We start from the raw sequence: 27,054 nt of genomic DNA on the forward strand, positions 1-27,054 counted from the left end.
TTCTCCTTTTTTCCAGGCACTTGCCAACCCAAGCAAGAAGGCTTGTGAGTCTTATGAAAACTGATCAGGTAAGTTGTCTGGGACTCCTTCAAACTTACAACGTGAATAGGTGTTGCTTCACACAGCAGATCCACCTGCAATGACACCCTGTGCATATCACAAAGGTAAAGAAAATCAGGCTCATTATTTTCTTCTTTATTGCACAGAGAATTGACTTCAGTGCTGACTGGAAGCTCATAACAGTGCATATTGGAGCCAACGATCTGTGCGTCTATTGCAAAGACCCTGTGAGTAGTGACACTGGTTATCTCCAGCCGTGGTGTCAGTGTAGAAACACCTCAAGGGAAATCATAAAGCCTTCACAGAGATAACATGAGTTATATATGGGCTGCTCTAGGTTTTGACAGGGGTTGTTGCTGGCAATACCCTGATACAAAAAGATACCAGCAGCAGAGTTAGGATGGTTTTGTTTTCTCTGGCTTACTCCAGGATAAGAACTACTGCTTTGACTACTGTTTTTTGACCGTAAGCAAAAAAGGGAAAGGAAGAAATGCCTCACTCCTCTGATGTGGTAACTGCTCTGCTCTAGCTTGGCCTCTTTAGACATCCAAGAATGGCAGTGGTAGTTCAAAGCAGTGTAACCTACAATTGTCATTATGCCATAACTCACAGTGTGGGGAGGTGCTAGGAACTGGTGAGGTGTATATATGAGGGAAGTAGCTGCAGTGCTCAGTCTTATTTGAATGCTATGCCTCTCTGGATTGTGGAGGAGCCTTTAGGGCTGCCAGAAGGAGGTCATGGGAGTTGAGTGGGCAGGCGACAGGGAGAGGCCACCTTTCACTGCCAGCTCTCACTCTCTTGCCTTTAATATGCTCACTTCTTATGAGCATTTTCAATTCTCCTGCAACCCCTTGTGCTTGAGAAACGTGCTTCTTCTGCAGGAGCCTTGCTAGGCATCTTTGCTGCTGCTGCCAAGTTTTATAGCCTTATTTATAGCTATGACCTTGACTAGCAATGATTTCACATAATTTTATGAGAGCTTATCAGCTGGCTGTGAGCACGCTTGTGGCTGCTTGGTTTATGCTGTTCAGCATGCATTCAGATTGGGTTCCTTCCTGCATTTTTACATGAAGGGCCCAGTGGATTTGGATTAAATATGCTGCTACTCAACAAGGTTTGTTTCAAATCCAAAATTTCACCAAGCCTCCCTATGTTTTGGACTAATTGTTATGTTTAAAATCCTCAGCCTCTAGAAAGAATCAAGAACATTCTACTGACCACAGTGTTGTAGGGCAGAAAAAGAAGTGAATTAATGTGATTCTCCAGCCTCCCAACCTAAATTCCTTGAGTCTCCATTTGAGAGTAATCTCTTCTGTTTCTATCAGGATCACTACTCAGCTGGGAATTACATCAAAAGGATTCAAGAAACTCTTGATTTTCTGCACAAGGAGGCAAGTACTGTGAAATTATCCCAGCATTCTAGCTCACACTGAGGCACGACTGACTGATGAGCTAGGCTCTTCTGTTTGTTTGATTTTGTGGTTTGTTTTTTGTTTTGGTTTTTTTTTTGCATTCTGGTACAAAACATATGCTGTTGACTGGTACAAAAAACATTTTATTTTGTCTTGTCTCTGTGCAGTAGTGAGATGCAGTCTGAAATGACAGATAACACTGAGCTGTGGTGTGGGGAAAAAAATCAAAAGCTGAGTTGGGGGAGTCTGGTGGAGGATTTGTTGCTTTTTCAATCTTTTAAATTTTTTTATCCTTCCAGTGGTGGAGAAAGGGAAGTGACGTCAAATGGCTGGACTTTGGGGTAAAATAAGTGCACTGTGGGCTGTGTAACCAGTTTCTTCTAAACCAAAGTCTGACTTACCTTTCAGGTTCCAAAAGCTCTAGTGAGTCTGGTTGATGTGGGGGACATCACCGCTCTGAGACAGCTATTTGTGGACCCTTCAGTTCAGTGCCCCACTTACTTGGCAGAGTAAGGCTTGTTTGAATTCCTTTTGTCCTGTTTGCGTTCTTATTTCGTGCTTCTCTCATAATTTGAACTGATGTTAAAGGTAGGAGCACAGTCCTGTGGACTTCCTTCCCACGCAGTGCTGACATCACCCTGCCTGATGGCATTTCCTTCTCTTGCCTTTCACCTGTTTTCCATATCTGGAACTGTACATAATGTACACCTCAAAGGCTAGGGTTAAAGTTACTGAAACAGGGTTCCTCAAGATGGGGTTGAAGTGCACAAACATTTAGATTTGCCGGCCTTTTTTTTTTTTTTGCAGGAACATGATGTTTTTGAGGACTAGGCAGGTTTCCCGTTTCAGAGTCTTTAGTGCAATGTGTAATTTGCATTCTTTGCTGACCTTTCAGACTGAGACAAATTCTCTGTCTTGGGAATGCAGAAGGAATTGTTGATTGGAAAGGTGTCAGCTCAGAAGTAAAACAGGCAGTACATTTCAAAGTACTGTTTTCTAGTTCCCCAGGGGCTCTGGTGTGCACCTCTGTCAGTTTGCAGGGCCTTTGGATGCCAGGGTGTAATTAATGAAACAAACCTACCCTCTGTGCAATGTGCACTACTTTGATATATCTGGGTGTGAAACCAAAATTAGTGATAGTAGTATCATTCATGTGAGGCAGAAAATAAGATTAAGGTGTGAAATTACAATAGCAAGGACAATAAGATGTTTTCACAAAAATGTGATTGTACAGATTCCCTTATTACATCCATGTCGTGAGGGCATTGCATGACAAAGGGTGGTACCTGCATTATCAGATGTTTAACTCTGTTCCTGTTTTCTCCTTTAACCTCCCCCACAGTTATCTGTGTAGCTGTGTTTTCACAGGAGAAGAAAACTCAGAAAATTTAACAATGGTGAGGGACGCCATCAAAGCTTACCAGGTATGACTATTAAGACTGGAATACTTTAGCTGGAGACTGGAATACTTTACTTAAGACTGGATTGCAATACTTTAGCAATGTATCATATCTGTATTTTACCCAAACTAGGAACTCAGCTAGAGCTCATTTGATGCTGTCTAAACCTATCATGTGACCAAAACTAGCAGCAGAGGTCTTCAGAAAAAAGATGTTTTCTAGTAGAGGTTAATCGTGGGAGTTTAGTCACAAAAAACCCTGTCCTTGACAAACAGTTTCAGCATAGTGTTCCATCTTTCTCAGTCCCTTTGCAGCATCTCAGCCTTCTTTTGCCAATGGCTGTGGCTATTTAAATTAACAAGTAAAACTTCTTTTGATGCCAGTGCTTTCAGAAAATGCAAACAAAGAAAATAGTTATGATGCAGAGATGTTGAAGTATTGCTGGTGGTTTTTGATGCAGAGATGTAGTTGAAGTATTGCTGGTGGTTTTTTGTTTCTTGCAGCTTGGCATTCAGAGACTGGTAGAGTCTGGCAGATATGACACTCATGAAAATTTCACAGTCGTCATCCAGCCTTTCCTCCAAAATCTGAAGGTTCCTCTTGATCAGGTATGATTTAAAGGTGATCTCTGCATTTAAAGGACTAAGGATGGGTATCTTACCTATAGAGACCATATTCAAAATAGTTTCACTTTGTTCTGTGCTTTTCTTATGAGAAGTTGCGGATTTTTGGTATAGTACAACAGATTTCTTCATATCTAAGCAGTTCTTAGTTTTACGTATTGTTCTGTCAATATCGATTACTGATTTGGAAAATGAGTCAAAACTTGATTTAAGAGATGTGTTTGTGTATGTTCTTTGAAGTACATAAATATTTTTCTTCCTGAAAATACTACATGATTAATAAAAGACGAAGTTATTAAGTTGCACTTAAAGCAACATAGCTGCATTGCTCAGTGAAGACGATGGCATCAGCTCCCCTTTATGCCACATAACTCATTGTTCTGTGTCTGACAGAAAGGGAACTTTACCTATGATCTCATGGAAGTAGTTTTATGTAGTTCATATGTATATGTTGATGTATATCTCAGTTCCTTGAATGGCAAGTTCCAGTAAGGGTAAATCTAGGAAAAGACTCAAACTTTCACTAAAGCTGAAACTATTTTCAGACATACCTGGAGCTGAGAGGAGATGGAACAAAATATTGATCAGGGGTTGCTCTGGTGTAATTGAACTGGACTGATTCTGAAAATGTTTGCAATAGCTGGTGAAAGTTTGAAAAGTTAAGGTGCTGCTAGGGACAAATTTGCTTCATAGGCCTCTTTGTTTTGTTTGGGTGAAGCCTTTTGTTTGTGCGTGAAGCTGGTGCCCATGAGAAGTCATGGGGATTTTGGTACTGAGGGTAGAGAACACAAAAATAAAAACAGAAGAAGCAAAATATTTCTGAATTTTTTTGTAGTCTCTCAAGCATTAGTTCAGATTTTAAGATGTTCAGGATGCTCTTTCAATTTCTTATCTCACACAACATTCAGATGTTCCTGAACTGAAAACTCTGTCTCAAAAGACATGATGCAAATTTTGGTAGTAGTCCTCTAAAAAGCAAGTCCAACCACACTGAAAAAAAAAAACTGTTCAAGTTTTGAGAAAGAACTGCTCTGACCAAAAATAGTTGTTGCAGTCATGTGTGACCCTAGTCTCAGTATTCATGTGACAGACAAGACACTTAAAATTTCAGACTCCATTTCCTCCAGATGCTCTAGTACCTGTATTAACCCTGTATTAAAGTACAGTTCTGTTTAGAAAGGAGACTGCTCTGGTGTGCTTGGTCAGACTGGCTGCTTTCCACTAAACACTTACTTGCTTCTTGATCATTTCAAAACTCACAGCTTTGCAGAAGGTACTGCAGAGCATAACGCTGCCTGTGGTTCCAGCTCTAATGACAACTGGAACCAGGGAGAGGAACTCATCCTTATTGCAGAAGCTGAAGAGGAATTGTACCCATAATTGAAAATTGTGGTTTTACTACTTCTGGAGGGATCTGCCCATGGAGGCACATAATCATCTCTAGCTAAGCGTTTCTGGTAGTTCATGGGTCTGCTGAATTACAGTTTGTATTGCCAGGTAATTGGGAGCCTTTCTGCAATGGAGCAGGGAGAGCAAGTAACATGGATCTCTCTTTTCTGGCTCTGATTTGGCCTCAGCAACTCCAAATTGGAAGTGTGGGGTTTTTCTGCACTCATATGTCCTTTATGCTTTTATTTGTAGAACAAGAAACCAGATGTCTCCTACTTTTCTCCTGACTGCTTCCATCCGAGCCAGAAAGGCCATTCTCAGCTTGCCAGGGCTCTGTGGAATACTGTGGTAAGGTGACAGGCTCTGCATACAATGAGATTTTCACCTAGACCCGACTGCCATTAAAATATCTCTGTAATAAGCATTGCAGTTAATAACACTGGACTTTGTGTTTGTCTCTCCTTAACTAGTTAAATACCCTCTGGCTTTGGCACTGCTCTCTGTCTAGAACTTCTTGGTTCTTTAAGTGTGTGGTGAGGAGAGGGGTGCTCCAAGTGCATGATCACAGTCATTTTGTGACTTCAAGTCTTCTTCATCTGTTTTTATGCAAGGCAGAATATTATTTAATAAGGATGTTTCTATGGGCTGCAGTGGGAAACCACCAAATAAAGAATTGTAACTGCATCTGTCAATTTAAAACGGATTACTTAGATGTTTGTTTTAAATCCCTGTGTTGTTAATGTCTCATTAGGAATTAAAGTGGCTTTAATTCAGTTCAGTTTTACTACTTTTGGAAATGAGTTAAGCTCAATAAAGATGAGTCACTAAAGATTGCTTAAGCAAACCCATTTTAGTTAGCATTGCGGTGCAGGAGTACCCAGCAGTCTGAGGCAGTGTCTTGGATCCTGAATAGTAACTTCCATATACTTTGGATTAATATTTTAACAGCTGACATGATTGCTTGCAATCATCAAGCAGTACCTCTAATTAGATTTGGTATTATCTTCTACACATAAACGACCTTTTGTTGGAGATGCCATCATGCAGCTTAGCTATAAAAAATTGAGGCACTCTTAATGTCTTTTGTGCAAGAGAAGAAAGTTTATGACCTCGCCTTCTGGCAAAATTCCAAGGTACTTCATGTGCCTGCCAAAATCCTCCAGGAGTTTAAACTGATCCACTGTAGCTTTCCACTTCCCATTTTAAGTTTCTTTCTAGAGCTGCTCTTTTGTTTTGCGGTTGCCATGTTCTTTCTGGGAAGTAGATGCATTTCAGCCTTGGCTGTAAATCTAGGTCTGCAAATACAGGCACCTTTATATAGATTTGAAAGGTATATTTATGTCAGAGTTTTTTTTTTTAATTAGATTTTTTTTGCAAATTTAAGATGAACTGACATGATTAAAAAATAGGTTCTTTTGTCTTTGTTTCCAGTTACAGCCTGTGGGCCAGAAAGCTGACACATTTGATTTCTCAGCTGACATCGTCCTTGGCTGTCCAGCTCAGGTAAACACACCCACATTTTGGAAGTTGGCTGTCACGAAGCTGTAGTGCTTCTGCTTGCTTCAGAGAGCAGGGATTTGGTCCATCTGGAATAAGTTTACTTAAAGCTTTGTTCTGTTTACCTCTGAGTGAGCAGGTGTTCTCATATATTTGCACTGGTGTCCCATGGCCACTTTGCTGTGCCACGAATACAGACTGGCATGTGCCAACATGCTGATTTGTGTGTTTGCAGTTGAAGCAGAGGTTGCTTTTTGTTGTTTGTGAAGTACAGAGGCAGCTCAAGCAGCAAACAGAATATGCTGCATTAACTTTCCCATCAGAATCAATGAGGTTTGGACACCACAGCAGCTTTGAAAACCCAGAATCTGTTGTCTCTTGGATTAGTGTCAGGTTGGCTTTCCTGGCCTGATCCATAAGAGGAATACTTCAGACTCTTTGGAAGCTGCTTCTGCAGTTACACAACAAGCTGCTGAACTTGCAGGACAGTTGCTAGGTACCAGCACGTGGAAATGACTGCTGCAGGCAGCAGTAACTGGCTCCCTTTCTTCAGCAGTTTCAACAAGAAGGCTGAAGAACTGAACAGATCAGGGAGCTGAGTTCTAAGTTCTCTTAGGTCTGGAGGCAGGCATTCAAGTTATGCACGAGGCTTTTGTCCATATTGTGTCCATCCTGTCAGACAAGGAAAATCTTCTGAGTTACTAACCAGCATATTTCAGAAGTCCTCTGATTTGCTTAAATTGATCCTCATTCATTTACCCAGCATTCTTTCCAAGCAGCTTAAATGAACTCGGCAACTTCTTCAGTGCCAAATAATGTGGATTTTATGCTTCTTTCCCCTCCTTCACTCTTATTCAAAGATGTTGCTTTTCAGAAGTAGGCAAAGAAAAGTTTTATATCCCTTGAAAAGATATGTGGCCATTTTTTTTTCAGAAATAGTGAGCCTTTAGTAAGCCTAAATGCAATGAAAAGGTCATTGATAAAAGTGCCAGTAGCCACAGAAAATTATTTGTTTTGAGGCAACCTTAAGTACCATAAAAACATGCCTCCTAATGTTAATGCTTTTTAAGACTTCTTTATGCAGATGCTGGAGTTTCTCTTGATTGAAGTAAGTGAGCCTCCAGGTAAATTTTTTTAGCCTGTATGATGTGCATGTCTTCTTAAATGCATGCTGCATTAGTAGGGGAGAAAAATAACAATGAAATTTCTACAGCCTCCCTTGGAGGGAAGAATGATCTTTTCAGTAGGCAATCTTTCATCTCCCTGCTGCTGACACAGAAGATCTGCCCAGGTTTGTCTAGAATCTACATCAGCACCTTTTAAATGGACTAAACTTCTAATAAAGTCTAATTTGGACTATTAGGAGAGGAAAACATTAAACTGCAATTGGCATCTGGCACATGTGATTTTTGTCCTAAGATACTAAACACAAATTCTATTAATTTTAAGAAAGAAGCATGGTTTCAAAGTCCAGATTCCAATTTTATATTTTAGGCAATTACTTTCTTGGTTACTTGATACCTTGATATCACTTGCTATGTGCTTGTTGACCAGTTTCTCTTATTTCTCTTATTTTGTTTCCTCTTTCTCCAGAACAGTCCCTTCCTGGGAACATACAGGAATAGCAACTACACACCTGTGGAGCCCACTAGAGAGCCAATAGAGGTAATTGTTGCACCTTTTGCTGCACTTTAGGCAAACTCTGTAAAGCTGCATCTCATCTCTTAACACATAATCCTGAATTTATAGATTATATAATCTATTACCAGTTTTTGGAAAGAGAATTCTGCCTTGCATTGCACTTTTCATTGTGTAAACAAATGTTTTCCTAAAAGCCAAACAAAATTAATTATATTAATGGTGCAATTGTATCAAAACTGTAACCAAAGTAAGTAACCTGGAATGTGCAATTAATTTATATAACTAGTTCCTCACAGTATGGAGAAACTACTTTAGAATCCTGACCCCCAAATAATCTGAGGCAAATTTAGATATTCTCCTCGGGAGGCACTGTTCTTCATTACACTCAAGTGAGCTTAACCTGTAGAGGGCAGTCACCTTTACATATTGGATGTGTGACCCCATACAAAGGTGATAGGAATCCCGTTTTCAAAGGGACTTAATTTCCACCACGACTGAGCAACTGTCATGAGGCATGTTCAATAAACTGGAGAAACAGATATTGTGCGTAGGACTTGAAGAAATGGAGCAGTTATTTGCTTGGCAGTCAAAATGAACTGGGGTAATTTGACATACTGGGAGTGCTCATGACTAACCCAATTATCAAAATTGTTGTGTGCCATGATGGTCACCAAGAACAGCAGTTATTGTCTTATCAAGTCATAGTTTTCAGGACTGATATGGGATTTTTACCCGTAGAGCTAGAGTTTTACTTTAATAAGCAATTCCACTGAATCTTAAGAGCAACAGCTTTTGAAGCGATAAAGGAAAGGAGTAGAGAGAGGGTAAAGCAACACTTTCTGATCTAAAAATAAGCCTATCTGTCCTTTCTAGCCTCTGCAACCCGACTTCAGTGGTTGATAGTGGAGCATATTCCGACATCTTTTTGCAGGAACAGATGAATTTGTCATGATGTTTTTTTAACAGCAGCAATGCTTTCTGAAGACCACTGGTCTATGTAGTTTTACTCTGGTAGAATTGTGCAATCACAGAATAATTGAGGATGGAAGGGACCTCAGGACATCCCTAGCCTGATCTCCTGCTTCTAGCAGGGCTGGCCTTCCGATCTATGTACACAGCTGTCATTGCTCCTGCAAGGGCTGACCACTGGAACAATTTTAGTTTTTCCCTTGCTTCCTTCTTGGCCAATATGGTTGGTTGTTACTAAAAAGCAGGGGAAGACATTCATCAGCTCTCTCTGCTGGTGAACTAAGGTGTTCTGCAATGTGTGTTTGATTCAATATCTTCAACTGGTGGAATTTAGGTGACATAATAACTATTATGTCACCTAAAAATGTATGGTAAAGTACAATTATTTATAGCCTAACAGTTTTTTTTACTGTTTACTCTTTACTGGAACTTTTAAAGCTTTGAAGTTTTTTGAAATTTTATATTCAGTAAAAGCAAGCCATTTTTGAAAGTATCTAGGGAAAGAATAGGTTCCTGGCAAAGTACATGGGGAATGATAATATAATATAATAATAGAATATATAAGGTTCTTCCAATGCTTGACCACTCTTTCAGTGAAGAAAATTTTTCTAATATCCAACCTGAACCTTTCCTGGTGCAACTTGAGTCCATTTCCCCTTGTTCTTTCACTGGTTGCCTGGGAGAAGAGACAGACTCCTGCATTGTCACACCTCCTTTCATGCAGAGGTAGAGTGATAAGGTCACCCCTGAGCCTCTTTTTTTCCAGGCTAAACAACCCCAGTTCCCTCAACTGCTCCTCCTAGGAATTATCTTCAAACCCTTTACCAGCTAATATAACAAAACATTAATAATACAATACATTAGTGTAACATGATAACTTTGCAGGGGATTTTGTTGTTGATTTTTATTTGCTTTCAAATCTGACATCTTTTGAGATAGAGCAAGACTTCAAACCTGGAGACCCCTCCTTGTAGGTCATGGACAAAATTTCTAGGCAGTGGAGAGGGAAAAATAGTCATCCTTATGGAACTTTGTCATAAGCAGTATTCCAAGATGAAATGTTTTGCCTTTGGAAGAGTTTTATGCTTTGGCTAGAAAATGTCACCAGAAGTAATGATTGCTTGGGTAGTATTCCACAAAGAGGTGTAAAAAACTGTTGAGCTACATAGGCACCAAACTAGGATCTATATTTAACTTGGTTTTGCCCTACACTGTACAACTAAACTGTATATGAAATTTCACATTAACTTTTAGCTACAAGATGAAACAATTTTGTAACTTCTCATTTCAGAATTGGGGCAGTGAACTGTCGTGTCCTGGTCATACTCCATCCAGTCGTGTCCCAACATCAGGTGAGAAAGAACTCCTCATCTAAAATCATACATAGGAAAAATTTCATCTGTTGTTTCTAAAAGGAATAAGATGTTGAAATTGCACATCCTACATGGAAAGTAAACAATAAAAGCTGATATATTTAGCAGCAAAGGGAAGAAGTCTGTCTTGCCATTCACAGTGAGTTCTGCATGACAGCAGGTATGTCTCTGTGGATAAATGTGATCACATTTACTGTATGCATGTATCTTATACATCATTCATCATACAGCAACGTGGCAGGTTAAAATTGCCCAGGAGTGCAGTGCAAGTGCTCTGTGCAGTTTGAAGATTTTATGGGGAGATGTTTAATAGGAAATACTGATCTATGACCTGGACCTATAAGTCAGTTAAAAGAGATTGAATGTATGCATCTGTAAACATATCTAGTCTGTTTTCATTTTTACCTAAGCTGTTTCAAGTTTCATTTCTTTCCATGTTAGTGTAATGCACTGTTGCAAGCAAAGGCAAGAAGTTACGCATTTTGCCTAGGTGACACACAGAACCTGAAGCTTTTTCTACCTTGAAAGTCTGCAAAAATGCCATCAGATTGTAGTCTAAGACTTGCATATTTATTCTATTAAGCAGTATTTTGTCAGTTGTCAGTAATCCTGCTTTTATTCTTCTACTGCTTTTTAGTCCATGAGCTACGGCCTGCTGACATCAAAGCCATAGGAGCACTAGGAGATTCCGTGACTGTGAGTACTGCTGGATTCCCACGTTTACAATGAGAAGAGCAGTTGTCAATTTCTACCCAGATGTTGTCACATCAGGCATCATCAGATAGAAAGCAAATTGCTTTGGCTTGGCAAAGCAAAACTCACCTACCTGGTTCCATTTGCAAAGAAATAGCCTGAAGGGATATGAGTGACACTGGCAATTGTGTAATCCAGTAATGAATAGTTCAGGCCAGGACAGAAATGGGATCCCATTCTCTATTGCATACAGTTTATCCAAGTGTTTTTGAAAAGGGAAGTGTCTGTCTTATAGGATTAGTCTCATCTGACATGAAAAAAAAAAAAAAAGAAGTGAAAGCAGTTGACATTTTTGATGCAAGAAGACATTTTGCTGAAAACTCCCATGGAAATAAGTGACTGCAAACTGAAGTGCTTCCTACTTGAGATAATTCTGATACTTCTGTATTTCAGAGTTTTGCTTCCAGATTTTGCTTCCTGGGTTGCATTCCTAGATGTCTTCCAGTTATAGTTCTGATGTATTTCAAGTACTAAAAATGGAAGTTTAAAACAAAAAGTAGGCAAAAAAACCCCAAACAATCAAAACACTGAAAGGGCCCCAGAGAAGAATAGCAGGGAATACTGCAGATCTGCACTGAAGTTTTCTGAGAAAAAGTTCTAGAATTACACAGCCCTGCAGAATTGTTCTGGCATGGGATGAAAGCAACCATTTGCGTCAACAGTTTCCATGAATTTTAACTCCTGAACTAAACCAGTGCTCATTCTAGCAGCTTCTGTTCCTGTTGAGTTCAGAGGGACTTGAAGGGTCTGAAGCCCTTAAATGATCAGGCTTATCTTGCAGGCAGGTGTGCATGTTTCATTATGTATCATGCACCTTCTCATTAGCTCTGAACCTGATTTTGCTTGACCTCATGTAATCCTGGCTTTCCCCCTGCTGCCAAGCTTTGAGCTTTTTTTAGAAGAAACCAGTAAAGCCCTACAAGTCTCCCTCCTATCCATTACCATGACTCTTAAAATTAATTGCTTTATTTCCTCCCCCTCATCAAATGCTAGGTATGTGCACTAGCACAGATCTCTTATTTAAAAATACTAGTTCTTTTAATATATGAAATATCTCAGAAAGCCCTAGTCATAGGGGCCAGATTATGATGCTTGACATCTCTGTCTCAAGAGCTGAGCAAGGCAATTTCTCATAATGTCATTCTTCATGCAGTTCCTACCAGTTGCCGCTGCCACAGCAAGGTGTGTTTGGGGGTTTTACTGAGTGATTTACTTGGGGGGACCAGAAAAAGTGGCCAAGTATTTCCCACATGAGTGCACATAGTCACATCTCCCACAGCAGCCCTGTGCTCTTCATACGGGGTGACTATCCTTGGCACAGGGGGACTGCAGCAGCAAGGTCCACCAAGGCATAGATTGTCCTCCTGTACTCCTCACAAGATCCCTGAATGCAGTCACTGTTTATGGCTGAATTGGTGCCTTGGCTTTTTGAAGAATAGAAAAGTAGGTGAGACCACTAAAACCCTGTAAAGCTGCAGAAGAACCCCTTCTCATATTTGCTGCCCTGAATGTGAGTCAGGGTGCCGATCTTGCTAGAGGTCTGTTCCCATCCTGTGAGCCACCCAAATTCAGCACAGAGGTCTTTGTTCTGATGGCTTTATGTATTTATTTAATTTTGAAGGATATGACAGTTCACAGTGCAGGAAGAAAGGCTGTCTCAATCTAGATACAGTTGGAGATTAATGAAACATTGAGCAATTTAGTCATGTCACTGGTTAGAATTCATCTCTCTGACTTCTCTAGCACCAATGCACAGTGAAAGCAATAGACACACCAACATGCTTATCTATACTGGCAAAAAAAATCCTGTCTACACCTCATCAAATCTGTGTGTTAAGTAGCAGACTGGATCCAGGAGAGGAAAAATGGATTGTACACCAAAGATTTGTTTTCTTGGCAGATTAAAAAGCAGCTTCTCTGATTTATGTACAGCTAAAACTGGACGGAGATTTTTCATCAGTGTTTGGGGATTTTTTCCTGGATTATTAAGTCTCTCAAAATCATCCTTCTTCAGGAAATGCCAGGATGAAGCATTTTCCATCAGAAAAAAAATCCAAACAAATACAAAGCCGTTGATGTTAATCTGGGTCCCACTGGGTTGCTAAAACAGTATGAGTAGCAGCTTTAAAGTCTTATGTCCTTGACCTTACAATCTGACATCCTCTGGCTGGACTACATCGCCTCTGGTGCTGCATGGTCTGCTATCTAGATGGGTTCCTTTTGCGTATGAGGGGAAGCAGAGAAAATTGGAGTATGGGAGATGCAGGGCTGCCCACAGGCCAGTGTGTGGTGGTGAATAAGGACACAGACCACTTACGCTAAAGCTGGGATATTGCAAAAGCTTGGCTGGATGCAGAGTAATGTTAAAAGAATGTTTCAGCACTTTCAAAACATGATGTCTATCTCACCTAAATTCATAGGGCTTTTTTTCTTTTAGTATTTTATCAATTGTTATTTCCATCTTTTCCAGACTGCAGTCGGAGCCAAAGTACCGGACCTACAAACAGACTGGAGGGGACTTTCCTGGAGGTGAGAGAAAATGCTCTTTTTTTTTTTTTTTTTTAATCTGTTTTTCTGCACACAGTTAAAAGTGTGAGTCACCTGGTTGTGTAGTTACATCTTTGTATATGTAAATTCAGGGGAAGGATGCTGGCAGCAAGTATTGCTTGGTAAGGATCGGAGGAGTGGAGGAGTCAGGACTGGAAGAGAAAAGGAGTGATTCCTGCAGGGGGGGTGGGGGGGCTGTGCTTTTTCTTGCTTCTTTTTTTCTTTTCTTTTCTTTTTTTTTTTTTTTTTTTTTTTGTGTATGTGTGTGTTAACCCAACCTGATTGCTACAAGCGTGGTTCTGTGTCACAGTACCTTTTAGCCTTTTGTTAGTCTCTCTGGAGCGTATTCAAAATGTTGCTGTGATTATCTACTGCAGTATGTAATGCTGGAAGGTCTGAGTGAGTGTGGGTTGGCATGAACATGGCAAGAGCTCTGCATACATACTCAGTGAAGATGTTCCAAACACCTTTGCTATTGCAAAGTGGGCAAACAATGTACGTCAGAGGGTGTGAAGCTCGATATCCATGCTAGAGTGGAAGGAAACTGCCTGCTCCCTATGGACATGTGTATGGTTGATAAGTGTGTGCATGTGTACGTTGTCCTCTTTGCTCGCTCTTCATCCCTTTCCATGTGTCTGCAGGCATGGATACTTTCAGGAGGGCTGCCACAAGTGGTGTAAGAGTGTGTTGGCTCTGCACACAAGTTTTGAATGGTGAGGCTGAGGCTTTATGTAATTGGCATTGCAGCATTGCAAATAGGTAGTTAATGAATATTTAATGCAGCCTCTACTATGCTTAACTGTGTGCAAATGTAGCTTCAGCAAGGTAACACGGGGCAGCTTTAGTGAGGAAATATGCCTTTCTGTGGTAGGTATCCCAGCATGTCCAGATGAAAAATCAGTTCTCCCAATATGGTCTGTTCCCAGCCTGAAGGCATAGCTTCTATCTTAGCGCTGCCTTGCTTTATTTAATGTGAGTTATCCCTTCACTACTTTCCCTGAATTCCTGTGGTTTATCTCCTTAGTCCTGTTTGAAGCAAATATTTTTGGGAAGTGGGGGGGAGGTTGTTTTTTTCCTTCTTGGGTTGCTACAACAACATGTGGTGACAATAAGACAGATGGCTGCAGGATTAACCCTACTGCATGATTTTGTTCTTTCCCTTTGTAGTATTGGGGGTGATGACACTCTGGAGATCCAGGCTACTTTACCCAGTGAGTATCCTAAAAAAGCAGAAGTTGGGTATTACACTGAAAGTGGTTTAAGTAGATGCTAGGAAACATCTGGAAATGGTAATTCCTTGAAAATGGTGGGGATGTCCATCTCTTGTGGGTATAAGTAGTTCATGTGAGTGAGAGCTGAGATCCAGACTGACCTGATTAGCTCTAAAGTTGATTCAGCCCCTCCACATCACAGGACCTGCATGTGATTGTATCGTCCTTTTGGCCAAAAGAATTAGGAGTAAATGTGTTGAAGGTGACAGAAGTTCATGGCAGACCTGTTCCTCCCTTATTTTGTTTTGTGCTTTCCAGTGACTGACTGTAATGTCTGTGGACAAATGAGAGGTTATGAAACAATTACCAGTCCATCTAGCCAGGGTTGTTGACAAAGTTGTGGTTCTTCCAGATGATTTCAAGTTGCTATATAGCACTGGAAAAAAATCTAAAAGTACTATAATTTTTTTGCCCTAGTGTTCTGTGTAATTTGGCCTGTAGTTGCCATAGAAACCATTTAATGGTCAATGTGACAATAAATTGGAAGGCACTTGGTTTGCAATGGCTGCTCTATTTGTACGTGATCTGTGCTGTGGAGCACTTTGACAATACCTGACAATTGTTAGTAATAAAATCTGATGTGCTTTGCCTTGTACCAGGCATATCACTGTGTTTGAAGAAAATAGAAGGTACAATTAATTTATGCATTTTGAATGAGATTCTATAAAGAGGTTCCAGACAGCAGTACTATGGACACAGTAACAACAACAGTAACAGTTTTCAGGCATCATGCTTCCCCACTGAAAGTTTCAGTGAAATCTAGAAAATTGAAGAAAATTCATTTCTCTGCCACAAGTATTATTATCTAGCTGGGGGAGTAAGAGGTAAAGGGCCATATTCAGGGAATCTGCTTCTGGAACATGAAAGAAAGTAACCACGAATACTCTGACAAATTCAAGACTGGTGATTTGCCCAACATCCACCTATGCATCTCCTGGGCTACCAGGCCCTGGTTCCTCAGGCCCATGGAGAGAAATAATGGCAGTGATGAAATTTGGACAGTAACTAGAGCTAGCAGTGTCTCTAGCTCCTGTAAGTGATAGTGAATGAGGGGAAAACATAGGTCCATATTCTCGCCACTCGATTGGCTCCCACTTCTGCAGGGAGGCAACACTGCTGGCTTTACTGTGAATGGTTAAACACTGTGGTTTTCCTTTTTAAGACATCTTGAAGAAATTCAATCCAAACCTCTTTGGCTTCTCCACTGGCAGTTCTAAGGAAACAGCTGGATTCAACGTTGCGGAGAGAAATGCTGCAGCACGGTAAGGACAATCCCAAAGGAGAAAGGCAAAGGGGTGAGAAGTGAGGGACTGGCAGGTTACCTTTATGAGGCATGTCAGGGTTGAGGTAATGCTGATGACCTGCTGGTACTCAGCATGTTTCTGTGATCTGATGTTTTCAATTGTGAGTTTCAGGGTTTTGTTTTTTTAATTCAATGCAGTATGTGGGGGATTTATTTGTTATCTTCTTCTAAATTTGATTCAAGCTTCCTTTCTTTATTCTATTTCTGCCTATAATTTTTGAGCCAATGCCTTAGTTATGCTTCTAATTCAAGCAGTACCTTTTTCTGCTCAGTCTTCAGTGTACAGGTCCCTAATTCACTGTCAGGCAATATCTGTAAAAAGGAAAAAATTCATAAGCATCTCTTTTATCCCTTGATTTCTAGAGAATGTGCCTGAAACTAACAAATAGAAGCCCACTTCTACCCTAATGGCATTAAAAATTATCCCTGTTTGCAGTGCAAAGGAGAAAAAAAAGCAGCTGGGAAATAACTCCTTTCTCTTTCTGAAGAAAAAAAAATCTACTAGTTTGTTAAAAACCAAAGCATGTAAGAATTTGTATGGTTTACACTGTGCCTGCTCCATGAATACTCACAAAATTTGTTTCCAGAGCTTTTTGTGACACCTTTAACAACCATTAAATCTGCTGCAAGAGAGATTTAGGATAACTATCAAAGCCTGTATAGCTACTAAATATTTCATAGGTTGCCTGAGCAAAGCTGACTTAGCGTGATCAATATGGTTTGAGGAATTCAAATAATGTAACTGCATTTGTGTAGTTGCTGGAGAGAGTCAGGGCTTATTAGCTCAAGCACAATCTTTTCCTAGTATATCAGGAGCTCATTTCCAGCTGGTGTCTCAGCATGGTTTGTGCTTTGGCCCATGGATGTTGCATCCTGTCCAGAGCTGGACTGGGATTCTCGAGCCTGGCAGTCCCACAATGTAAGCACTCTCTTCCAGCCATAAGACAAGCCATAGGAATTTAAGGCCAGATCAGGAAGGCTGGTTAGGTGCCCAGCTTCTGTGTCAGCACCAAACTCCCCCACTGGATTTTTGAAGCGAGTTATGAAACTCAATGTCTCTGTGCATCTGGGCATTAGTGTTTTTTCCCAAACAAAATGTACCAAGGCCAAGTCTGAGATGGGAAGAACTCATACCAGTTGCCTGCCACTTGGCAGCCATCCCAGCTGAAGCCTTTTCAGCTCAGATTATTCACTTGTGCAACTTGGTCCTTCAGTGTTTGCTCAGCCTTTTAAGGCATCACTTTCCTTATTCTGATTTCTGCTGATCCTGAGGTCCTCTGTGATGAGGAGTGGGGATCAAGAAGGTGACGTGCTTTTGGAGCACACATCTGAAATCTTCTGTTCTCTCTCCTAGTGACATGCCAGCCCAAGCACGTGCATTGGTGGAGCTGATGAGAAGCAGCTCGGTGAGTGGGATTTGGGCCACACCTCCGTGCTGCCGGGGTCTCTGGGAGATGACTGTAATTAATGGGCTGCTTGAGTCATGAAGAGTGCTTTACTGATGAAAGAAAAGTCCTTGTCTCTGCTGTGCTTTCCAAGATGAATGTGCCAGATGAATTACCCCTAATGTAGGCTGCAGTGCAGCTAGGATATGTAAGGATGGTAGTGAGGAAGAGGAGAAATCTGAAGGCTCTGATGAGATCACAGGATTGCTTTGTTGAGCATCAACCTTCAAAGTGAAGGTCGTGAAGGTCATGAAGGCTGAGTGTAAAATTGCTGAAGCAGGTAGGTCAGCAGACTGACATGAGTCACAATATCCACAATACTGGGAAGAGGGACTATGAAGTCTTTGCAGGAGAAAAAGCCCTCTCAAAGTCCGGTTTTGAGCAGGCAAATAATTAATTAGTGACCAGAAACCTCAGGAATGGATGAATGTCTGTCACACCATAATCTTTTAGAGAATTAGTAGGGGATCTAGAATTGTGGAATGATGTCTACCTGCCAACTGCACTGAGGGCAACAATGGGCATCAAAAGCAGGGAGGGGAAGAAATCTGAGAAACCCAAGGCTGCCCTGCTCTGAGTGTTGGCTGAATTTGAGTGGATGACTGTCTGGGCGTGAGCTGTTGGTTCAGGGAGAGCATTCCCTCTAAGGGAACGGGAGTGCCTGGTGCTCCTTGGCTCAGACTGAATGGGAAAGGAAGGCACTGAATAAGCAGGATTTGTCAAAGCATGTGGCTCTCCATGCCAGAACTCTTGATGGATGCTGCATGCTCACCCCACTGTCAGTTACTCTGCATTGCCAATTGTTTGGCAGAGTGAAGAGAGCTGGCATGGCTTTTCAATAGAAGAGAAGAAGAGAGGCTGTGTGCTTTGTTTTATTCACAGCTTTTTATGCATTTTTTTTTAAAAAGGGAGAGGGGTGTATCCCTGCCATAACATTGCTTCTTCATGAAAGTCTTTCTGAGCAAATTGCTGGTTAAAGAGGAGAATTCAGACCTGGGTGATTCCCAGGCCCTCCCTCTATTTGTGGGATCCTTTCGCAGATGTTTGTTATGTAAATGCACTACACTAAAAATAGTTGCCTTTGATTCCTTTCTTTGTACTGAATGTTACAAAATGTTTTGATGAGATCCAGCTCTCAGCAGCGCCTATTGTTAGCTTGTGGTGACGTGGATGCTGCAGCTGCCCTTATATGAGCTCAGTGAAGTCACCAGCCTCCTGGACTCTTCTATTTTAATCCAGCTGTCTGTTCCCTGGGGCACCCCTTGCCCCTCCTGGCCACGGGGTAATTCTTGCCCAGCTGGCAGGGATCCCCAGCAGCTCCAGTTCCACAGCCACATGAGTCACTCCAGCCTGCATTCCCACACGGCTTTAATCCCCACGCTGCCTGCAGTGTGCAGCCATGGCTGGCAAATCTCTGCTGTCCACCCCTGTTCTGAAGCTGACATTCATTTAGGGATGCTTGCTGCCACAGACACATTTCCGTGCTTGGTTACCCTTACAGAGCTTGTCTGCTGAAGGAAATTTCCTTACAGAAGCCAAGGTGAATTGCAGTAGACTAGCAAACAGTTCAGATTTTCCCCCTGGAGAGATGCTTTTCTTTTGCCAGCTTAACTCAGCATACCTCCTTTGTTCTGCCCTACTGTCTGTGCCCATTTAGCCCTATTTGTGAATGTTACCTCTGCATGCCTAAGCAATGGAATCTGCAATCTGTTTATTTTATATGTCACTAGAAAATCAACTTCAAGGAAGACTGGAAGCTGATTACCATCCTTGTTGGAGGCAGCGACCTATGCCAGTACTGCTTGGACAAGGTTTGTATCTCTGAATTAGGCATGCTCATCCAGGCATTTGGCAGGTGACCAGCCCTGGAAACATAACCTTTCTCTCTCTCTGGGAGCCAAAGTTTCTCTTTGTTTAAAAAGCACTTAGAAGTCCTGCCCCTTTCATCTTTATTGTATCAGAAACAAATGCACAGCTTTTAATACAGGGGTACTGCAGCTCTGGAGAAATGCATTATTTGAGTACTAGGAACCTGCTCATATTGAACAAAACACAAAGATTAAACTGAAGAGCTCTCCCTGCTTAACTGGACAAAGTAATCGGTGTGGTGTCTCAGGCATGTTAGGGGACACAAGTGAAGTCTTCTGGAAAACATCTCCACACAATAATTACTGAGGATGCCAAATTTTTGCTTCAGAATGACACCCAAAATAATAACATCAGTTTATAGTGAAAAATATGTCTTTAGCTGTCAGTGGTCATCCCCCCTAAAACTGTTTGTGTGGCACAGACTGGGGGTCTGAACCCCGGCTTGTTGAAAAGACCAGGCACTGTTCTCTGTTTTGCTCTTTCCTTTACAGGCTGCTGCCTGGAGCCTTTGTCCCCACAGCTACACCCCTATAACTACAGTCACAAAGTTGTTTTGCTTGTGGGCTTTGTGGGGTCTGACTGCCTTCATATCAGTTTCTCCAGATGGGCAGTTTGAAAAAAAAGATCTTGTTCTGTTCATAAGGCATATCAGTCTGCTCTAGGTCCCGTAAAAGACAACCCAAAATCCAAAAATGTGATCAATATAGTCATTATCAGGGAAAGGTTCTGCCAAGATATCTCAGGATTTTCTACAGAGATCAGAGAAATATATTAATGGTATAAAAGCATGAGCAATATATAACCTCTGTACATGTGCCAGTAAACGTCTTGATCTGGAAATATATCTGCCGACAAAAGAAAAAAGGAGCATCAAGTTGGTATAGCTTCTCATAGATCACCTTGTTGGTTCCTGAAAAAGACTGACTCAATTTTAAATTTTTTTTAAATTTTATTTTTAATAGGAAACCTATTCTGTGCAAAAGTATGTAAAGCACCTTCAGGACACTCTGGATATTTTCTATAAGGAGGTAAGCTTTTAAGATACCCTAGCAAGCTATGTTCCTGGCAAGTACACTGATGTTTTTCTCACCTCTGATAGACTGTCAGTGATTATGTTTCATACAAGGTCATCTTTCAAATAGCTGGAGTCAGACTGTCCTTCAGTGCTGCATTTCAATGACTGTACTAGCTAATGCCCTGAGAAAGAGAGCTGCAGTTTCAGAAAAAAATGTATGTTTGACAATATTTATGCTGTGGCCCAAACATGGCCCTACAGCCAGTTTCCGTGGCTAAACCAGCCATGAACAGTTTCATTTACCCTAGAGCAAATGGAAATGTCCCAGGGAGTGAAGCAGCATTTCAGCTAGTTTGTACTAGCTGCTGGAATTTTTTTGGCTGACATCCACTGTATGTCTCCCTCCCCCTCCTTTTATACATCATCCTTGCACATGCCATTGGCTGCAGCCAGTGCAGTTTGCACTGACTCCCTGACCTACGGATGGCACTTCTTGCTCTTTGTAGTGGTATCATGTTCTGTTATTTGTAACATGTCTCTGTGTCTGGTTATTATAATCCTCGCAGCTCCCAAGAGTCTTTATCAACATGGTGGAGATGCTGGAGTTCTCTGGACTGCGTCAAATCACAGCAAGCTCTTCAGAGTGTGCTTTGGCAGCAAAGTAAGTGAGCAAAACAGCTCTTTGCCTACAAAGTGATATTTTTTTGGCTCAGTCTCAATTTCGACAGGACGACATCCACACTGAGCTTTCCAAGTTACTTGCATTGCTGCCTTTACCTGATGCACCCATCAATTTTCTATTACTTCTTGCAATGCTTCAGCTAAAAAGCCTGCACCTGTAGATAGCAGAGTTCTCATTCCTCAGCTGTAAGGCAGCATGACACAGCACAAGTCAACATATGATTGCTGAACTTTGAAGGCTTTTTTGCCCAGCCATCTGTTGGTCAGCAGCACAGGCTGACATCCCTGATTCCTCTCTTTGTATCCAATGCTGCCTTAGCTCTGGTGCAAGCTGGGCTGCAGAGCACAGCCAGGAACTGCTCCTTGCACCTAATGAAGGAGACCAAAATCTTAACTCAAAGAAGGTTGAGAGATTTGTTTTAGAAAGCAGCAGTGCCTTTAAAAACATCAGAATGAATGTGAAAAGGCTCTTTAGTCTTGCAGAGAAAGGTATAACAAAGACCAGTAGTTGCAAGGCAATGCCAATTGAATTCCAATTAAGTTAGGCACAGATTAAAAAAAATATAAGTGATTAACTACAGGAACACACTGGAAGGGAAAATAATGAATTGATGAACTTGCTCAATGTCTTCATATTCATTCCAAGCACATTCTTAGAAGATGAATTTCAGTGAAGCACAAGTTATTACCTCTTGTTATGAAGGTAACATAATAAAACAGAGTGGTGCAAGGATTCAGACTACATGAAAAATTTGTCTTTTCTAACTTCACACTCCCAGATGTCTGAAACTCTGCTGTAAGCCCATTCATGGGGTGGGTTTTCTTGTTATTCTAATGCGTGTGATTTCCTGCTGATGTGTGCCACACTAAACACTTTTTTTGCGTTTGACTCAAGAGTTGCGGATCCTGCAGCTCTTTCTGCCTGTGGTAGGTGTTCATTTTGAAAAGTAAGTCAGTAGAGATTTTTCTTTTGTGAAATATTTGTTCATTCCTAAGCCACCAAGGTGGCTCTCCCTTTTGCATGTGAGCTTTGAGCACCTCTCCTGAGCTTCTTGAAGCAGGCACACAGTGCTGAAGAACTGTGAATAAACTGTTCTAGACTGGCTTTTAACTCTAGTATTTCTTTCATTGAAGGAAAGTTTGCCCATGTTTCTTAAACCCAGAGGAAAATTCTTCAGAATTGCAAGAAATTAAGAGAGTTAACAGAGATTTTCAGGTAATGCATTGATTCTGTAGGTGGTCATCTTCACTTGTGTTTCTTTATATTGCTTCCCTCACTGCCCTTCCTGTCATGCATATCCTCAGCAGTACAGAGAGGAATAACTGGAAAACAGCTTGGCTACAGCCTAATCAAAACCCTACCCAGGTAACCAGTTAGTAGCAGTGCAAGACTTTCCACATTGCCTTCTCATTTGACCTCAGTTCTGAGCTGGATGCAGATGGAGACCAGTTCTGTTTCCAGCTGCTGTTTCCACGGCCAAAAAGGATTTAGTAATGATGGCTGCTTTGTTGATATTTGTTTGTCTGTTATGAGTCCAATGAGTAGCTCACATGAATTAACATGTCACTGCAAGAATGACAAATGACCTTGCATCAGCTGTTTTGTGGTTACTCTTAGCAGAAGAAATTAACTAAACCAACCATGGGCCAGCTTGCTATCTGAGAGTAACTTTTCATAGCCTCAGGCGTAAGATTCACTCAAAATTAACAGAGGCTATAAATAGCTATTGGATTGGAGCAGAAGCTTTTTTTCCATCAATGTTCTTATGAATACAGGAATCACTGTATCAGATCACATAATGTTCTGACTCTGGCGGTGGCTGTTGTCCAATGAATCTGACAAAGCCCAAGAAATTCACCCTGGGTAATGGCTGTATAAGCCTACTAGAGGGGTCATTTTCCTTAACTAAGGAAGAGGGGATATTCCTTAACTAAGGAATTTGAGGTATGACCAGGAGCGTTAGCATTTATACCCATAAGATGGCAAGTTACAATGACATGGGGTTTTTTATTTGTATGAATGTCTGTGACCATAATTTTTGAAAGGGCAGGTAATTTTTCAATGTTTAAGTATTATTTTAATTCAAGAACACCTTTCTGAAAAATCAAGTGTGCTTCAACCTCAAGTTGGCATTCTTGACTCATTTGTCACTTGTAAAAATGTGGGCCTCATTCCTTTTATTATAATTTTCTGCAAATTTCAATCTCATTGCAATTGTGGAGTTTTGATTTCTATAATTAAGGTTTGAACTATTTTTTTCTGTTTTTTTAATTAAGCAACTTTATATTTTTTACTTTTTTTGTTTGAAAAAATCCAGCTTCTGTGCATTTTCCTCATTAAAATCTCCTCATGAACCAAATTATTTTCTTAGCTGTTTTCTTGACTGCTTTATAACATTTAGCTGGATTTACGCTAACGATTTGTGGCTTCCTACACTGTAAGATGTTTAATCTGCATGTTTCTGCTAGCTGACAAATGTTGGATGAGCCTTGTAAGTAACTCCTGTGTTTTCACTGATTACACCACGCGCAGGCTGAAGCCTTGCAGCTGATCAACAGCGGTCGGTACGAGCAGCGGCAGGACTTCGCTGTTGTTATCCAGCCATTCTTTCGGAACACCTTGTTGCCCCTGGATAGTGTGAGTCCTGTTTTGCTTTCCCATTATGCAAGGGCCAGTATCTTGATTTCTCTTAAGCCAGTAAGATCCATGCCACAAGGACTGTGTTTTCTTCTCTCTGCGCAGTCTAGTGGTGCAGCGTGGAATCCGTGGTAAGAGCGAGGGAGGAGAAGTCAGGAAGTCTCGCAAGAAGATTCACAGTGCTGCCTGTGAATCAAAATGGCTTTAGGAAACATTCATAGCATGCACCCATAAACTAGGCACCCTCTGATTTTCCTCTGAACTGCATGTTGCTTCCTTTGTTGAAGAGGTTGGTTAGCATTCACCACAGTTTCCCGATTTAGGTTATGGAATGTGTTCAGGTTTTCTTCAAATGGAGACCAGCACTTGAATCTCTGACTCATCCAAGCATAGAAACAGGAAGCAGCCTTTGAAACCAAACACTGATTCTCCTCCTTTTCTCCAGCCTTAGCATTATGTATGCTGTGTAGTTAAGGATACAAATATCCAGCATGAATCCTCATCAAAACAACCCAGTTTTGCACAGTACTGATACTTTTTTCATACCATCCCCCTTTTTTTTTTCCTGCCAACCTAAAAGGTCAAGCAATGGTCACCATACAGGTAGTGAGGAGGCAAATTCCCCCTAAGAGAGACATTTACCATAGTTGGATAAGCCTACCATTTTTATTGTTGTCTGAAATTCAGAAGAAATTTCAACCCTTGAAATGTTGTAAGTCTGAGTCACAGAAGTTTAAAAAGCAATAATAAGCACTTTTCTATCAGTTCTGTACAAAATGAAATTTGGGTCAATGGCAGGGCCCATGTAACAGCTGTGACTGTTGACTTAATGATAAGTTTAGTTTTGTTATGAAAATTTTTGTGTGAAGTTGAGCAGCCTGCATTAGACAGAAGGTCTCAAGATGCAGTAATCAGCCCATAGTTTGGAGCACCTAAGTTTATTTCCAGTGTGAAAACATGAGAATATTGCCTTTAGGAAGGTACCGAAAATTGTCAAGTGGGAATATCTAGTACAGTACACTATTAGATATAGTATGTCAGATCTCAAAGCTTGAAATTTGCTGAGAAATAATTTTTGCTTTTATTGCAGACTAGCAAGCCAGATATGAGTTTCTTTGCTGCAGACTGCTTTCATTTCAGTGTGAGAGGCTATGCTGAGATGGCCATGGCTCTCTGGAACAATATGGTAAGGGGTTACAACTTAGATCTCTATGTGTTTGTGGTAGCAGTATCTACAAAAGGTCATGAGAAAGGTGTCTGAAACAAAAGAGTAAGCAAGACATAAAACTGATATCCTAACAAGAGGGGGTTGCTCAACTCTGAGGTTCTTCTCACTCTGCACTGCTTAGGAATGTAATCCGAACTGATAATATTGCATGAAACAGTGTAAGTCTTTGCTCATTCAAAATGGGAATTCTCAAGAGTCTTAAAGTAACAAAAAATTCCTTTCTGATTTGGTAAACAACTTGCATTAAAACAAAAAATCAGCCTAAAACATTCAGTTCTGTGGGTTTGCTGAAAATGTCTGTTCAACGATCTTGCCCTTTTTCAGTGAATTCTGTTGTATTTATTAGGAAAACATATATGTGACTGAATTTTTGCTGCCATTAATAGTATGGGTATGTTGTACCACCCACTCATGTATCTGAGGCAGTTTTAGTAGAGTCACTGAAACTAATGGGGGGGCTGAAATCAAACTTAAGATGCTTGTAATCACATCCCATCTGTCATTTTGGGGGAAATGAATAGCTTTTGAATAGTGTTGGAAGAAGGTGTCAGAGGTACATGCCAGACTTGATAACTCCAAGGTCACAGTTGCTTTCAGAAACGTTTCCCCCATTGGAAGGAAGACTATGGCATTTTTATGCCACAGCAACATTTCCTCCCCTTGTCTTGTAAACACCAGTAGCCAAATACATTGTGCTAGCAGAAATCCTACATCCTGGTTCGCACAAGAAACAAACAGAAATGGAGGGGAATTTCTTTTCCGTCCAAGTAAAAGTTTGAGCAAGATAAGAAACTTACAGAATACCCCAGAATGAGCTTGAAAATAAGGACTGGAAAATGCAGGGCAGGAATCTGTGCAGCTGCCCAGCATAGCACATGAGCTGTAGGTCCAGGATTATAAAATGTACAATGCAAGCACATGCTTGGAGTAATTGATTTGTGCACATACAGCAAATCTGCCTGTTTTCCATCAGGTTTCCCTGCCTGGGACTCCAGATGACAGCAGGCTGGTAGGCTTCACTCTGCTTCATAGCTTAAACAGGGCTAATGGTGGGCCAGAAACCCCAGGCAAATGTAGAAAAATTCAAATTGAGCATGGCTGAGGGTTTCAAGGAAAAAAAAAAGGGACAGTACCTGGGCATATGGCGGTCTTAAATTCGGTTTCTGTTGCCATGTGGTATTCCTATTGGCCATTACTCATTCCTGAATCACCATCAGTCCTTTTTCCTATGCCATCAGAGTTTTTTTTTTTTCTGTCCAGGCTGTCACTCATTTCCTACGCATATTGACACAAAGCTTTCTACTGGGGTGGCAGGGATCGGGTTCTTACTGATGCAAAGCACAACTATTCCCTCCCATAGAGATCTGTCGGTCTATGCCAACTGCAGATATTGCTGTTTACTATTTAAATCTAGTTCTTGTAACACATCCCTGCTTTTCCCTTGCAGTCCTTGTACGGCAAGGCTGTGCGAGCTTACTGTAAGGCTGTATTGTTTCCCTGTTCCCTGAAAAGCTCAGCAGGCTGCAGGCTTGTGGCCAAATGACACGGATTCTTGTCAGGGCACATAAAGGGCCAGACTGTGCCTGGCCACTGTGTGGGTATGCAGGGATTGGGATGGCTTACAGAGTCTCTCCCTTGCCATAATGTTCTTCGCCCTTTTGGCTTCGTGCAAAACAAAGTGTGCTTCTGCTCTCTGAGGTCAGAGGACTCTGTAGTGTTAAGGGGTTTCCACTGGTCCCAAACCCACCTTGTCAGGTCTTTGGCCGAGGTGAGGAGACATGTGGACAGTGTTTGGTTTGTGTTCTACCTCCATGCTTGCCACATGCTCTAGAGGAGCTGTGGGTTTCTTCCAGAACTTGTCCTGTATGCTCATGGACTTGACGATACTGTCATCTTCAAAGGCCAGCAGCTAATGCTCCCGAAGAACAGATTGCATAGAG

The 27,054-nt window shown here is 41.2% G+C and overlaps 1 protein-coding gene across 1 annotated transcript in view; it reads left to right on the plus strand.

The window, feature by feature from the left end:
- Positions 1-27,054, plus strand: part of PLB1 (phospholipase B1) — a 90,107-nt gene that overhangs the window by 59,068 nt on the left and 3,985 nt on the right. The window contains exons 38-58 of the mRNA XM_038132168.1: positions 17-68; positions 207-287; positions 1,386-1,451; positions 1,881-1,981; positions 2,815-2,896; positions 3,376-3,480; positions 5,137-5,232; positions 6,316-6,387; positions 7,975-8,046; positions 10,283-10,343; positions 11,002-11,060; positions 13,588-13,646; positions 14,832-14,875; positions 16,098-16,197; positions 17,593-17,644; positions 19,414-19,494; positions 20,515-20,580; positions 21,134-21,228; positions 22,383-22,464; positions 23,782-23,886; positions 24,977-25,072. Of these exons, the coding sequence (XP_037988096.1) occupies positions 17-68; positions 207-287; positions 1,386-1,451; positions 1,881-1,981; positions 2,815-2,896; positions 3,376-3,480; positions 5,137-5,232; positions 6,316-6,387; positions 7,975-8,046; positions 10,283-10,343; positions 11,002-11,060; positions 13,588-13,646; positions 14,832-14,875; positions 16,098-16,197; positions 17,593-17,644; positions 19,414-19,494; positions 20,515-20,580; positions 21,134-21,228; positions 22,383-22,464; positions 23,782-23,886; positions 24,977-25,072 (1,627 nt within the window). The remainder of the gene's footprint in view (positions 1-16; positions 69-206; positions 288-1,385; positions 1,452-1,880; positions 1,982-2,814; positions 2,897-3,375; positions 3,481-5,136; positions 5,233-6,315; positions 6,388-7,974; positions 8,047-10,282; positions 10,344-11,001; positions 11,061-13,587; positions 13,647-14,831; positions 14,876-16,097; positions 16,198-17,592; positions 17,645-19,413; positions 19,495-20,514; positions 20,581-21,133; positions 21,229-22,382; positions 22,465-23,781; positions 23,887-24,976; positions 25,073-27,054) is intronic.

Source organism: Motacilla alba, chromosome 3 (assembly GCF_015832195.1).
Source record: "Motacilla alba alba isolate MOTALB_02 chromosome 3, Motacilla_alba_V1.0_pri, whole genome shotgun sequence".
Classification (NCBI taxonomy): Eukaryota; Metazoa; Chordata; class Aves; order Passeriformes; family Motacillidae; genus Motacilla; species Motacilla alba.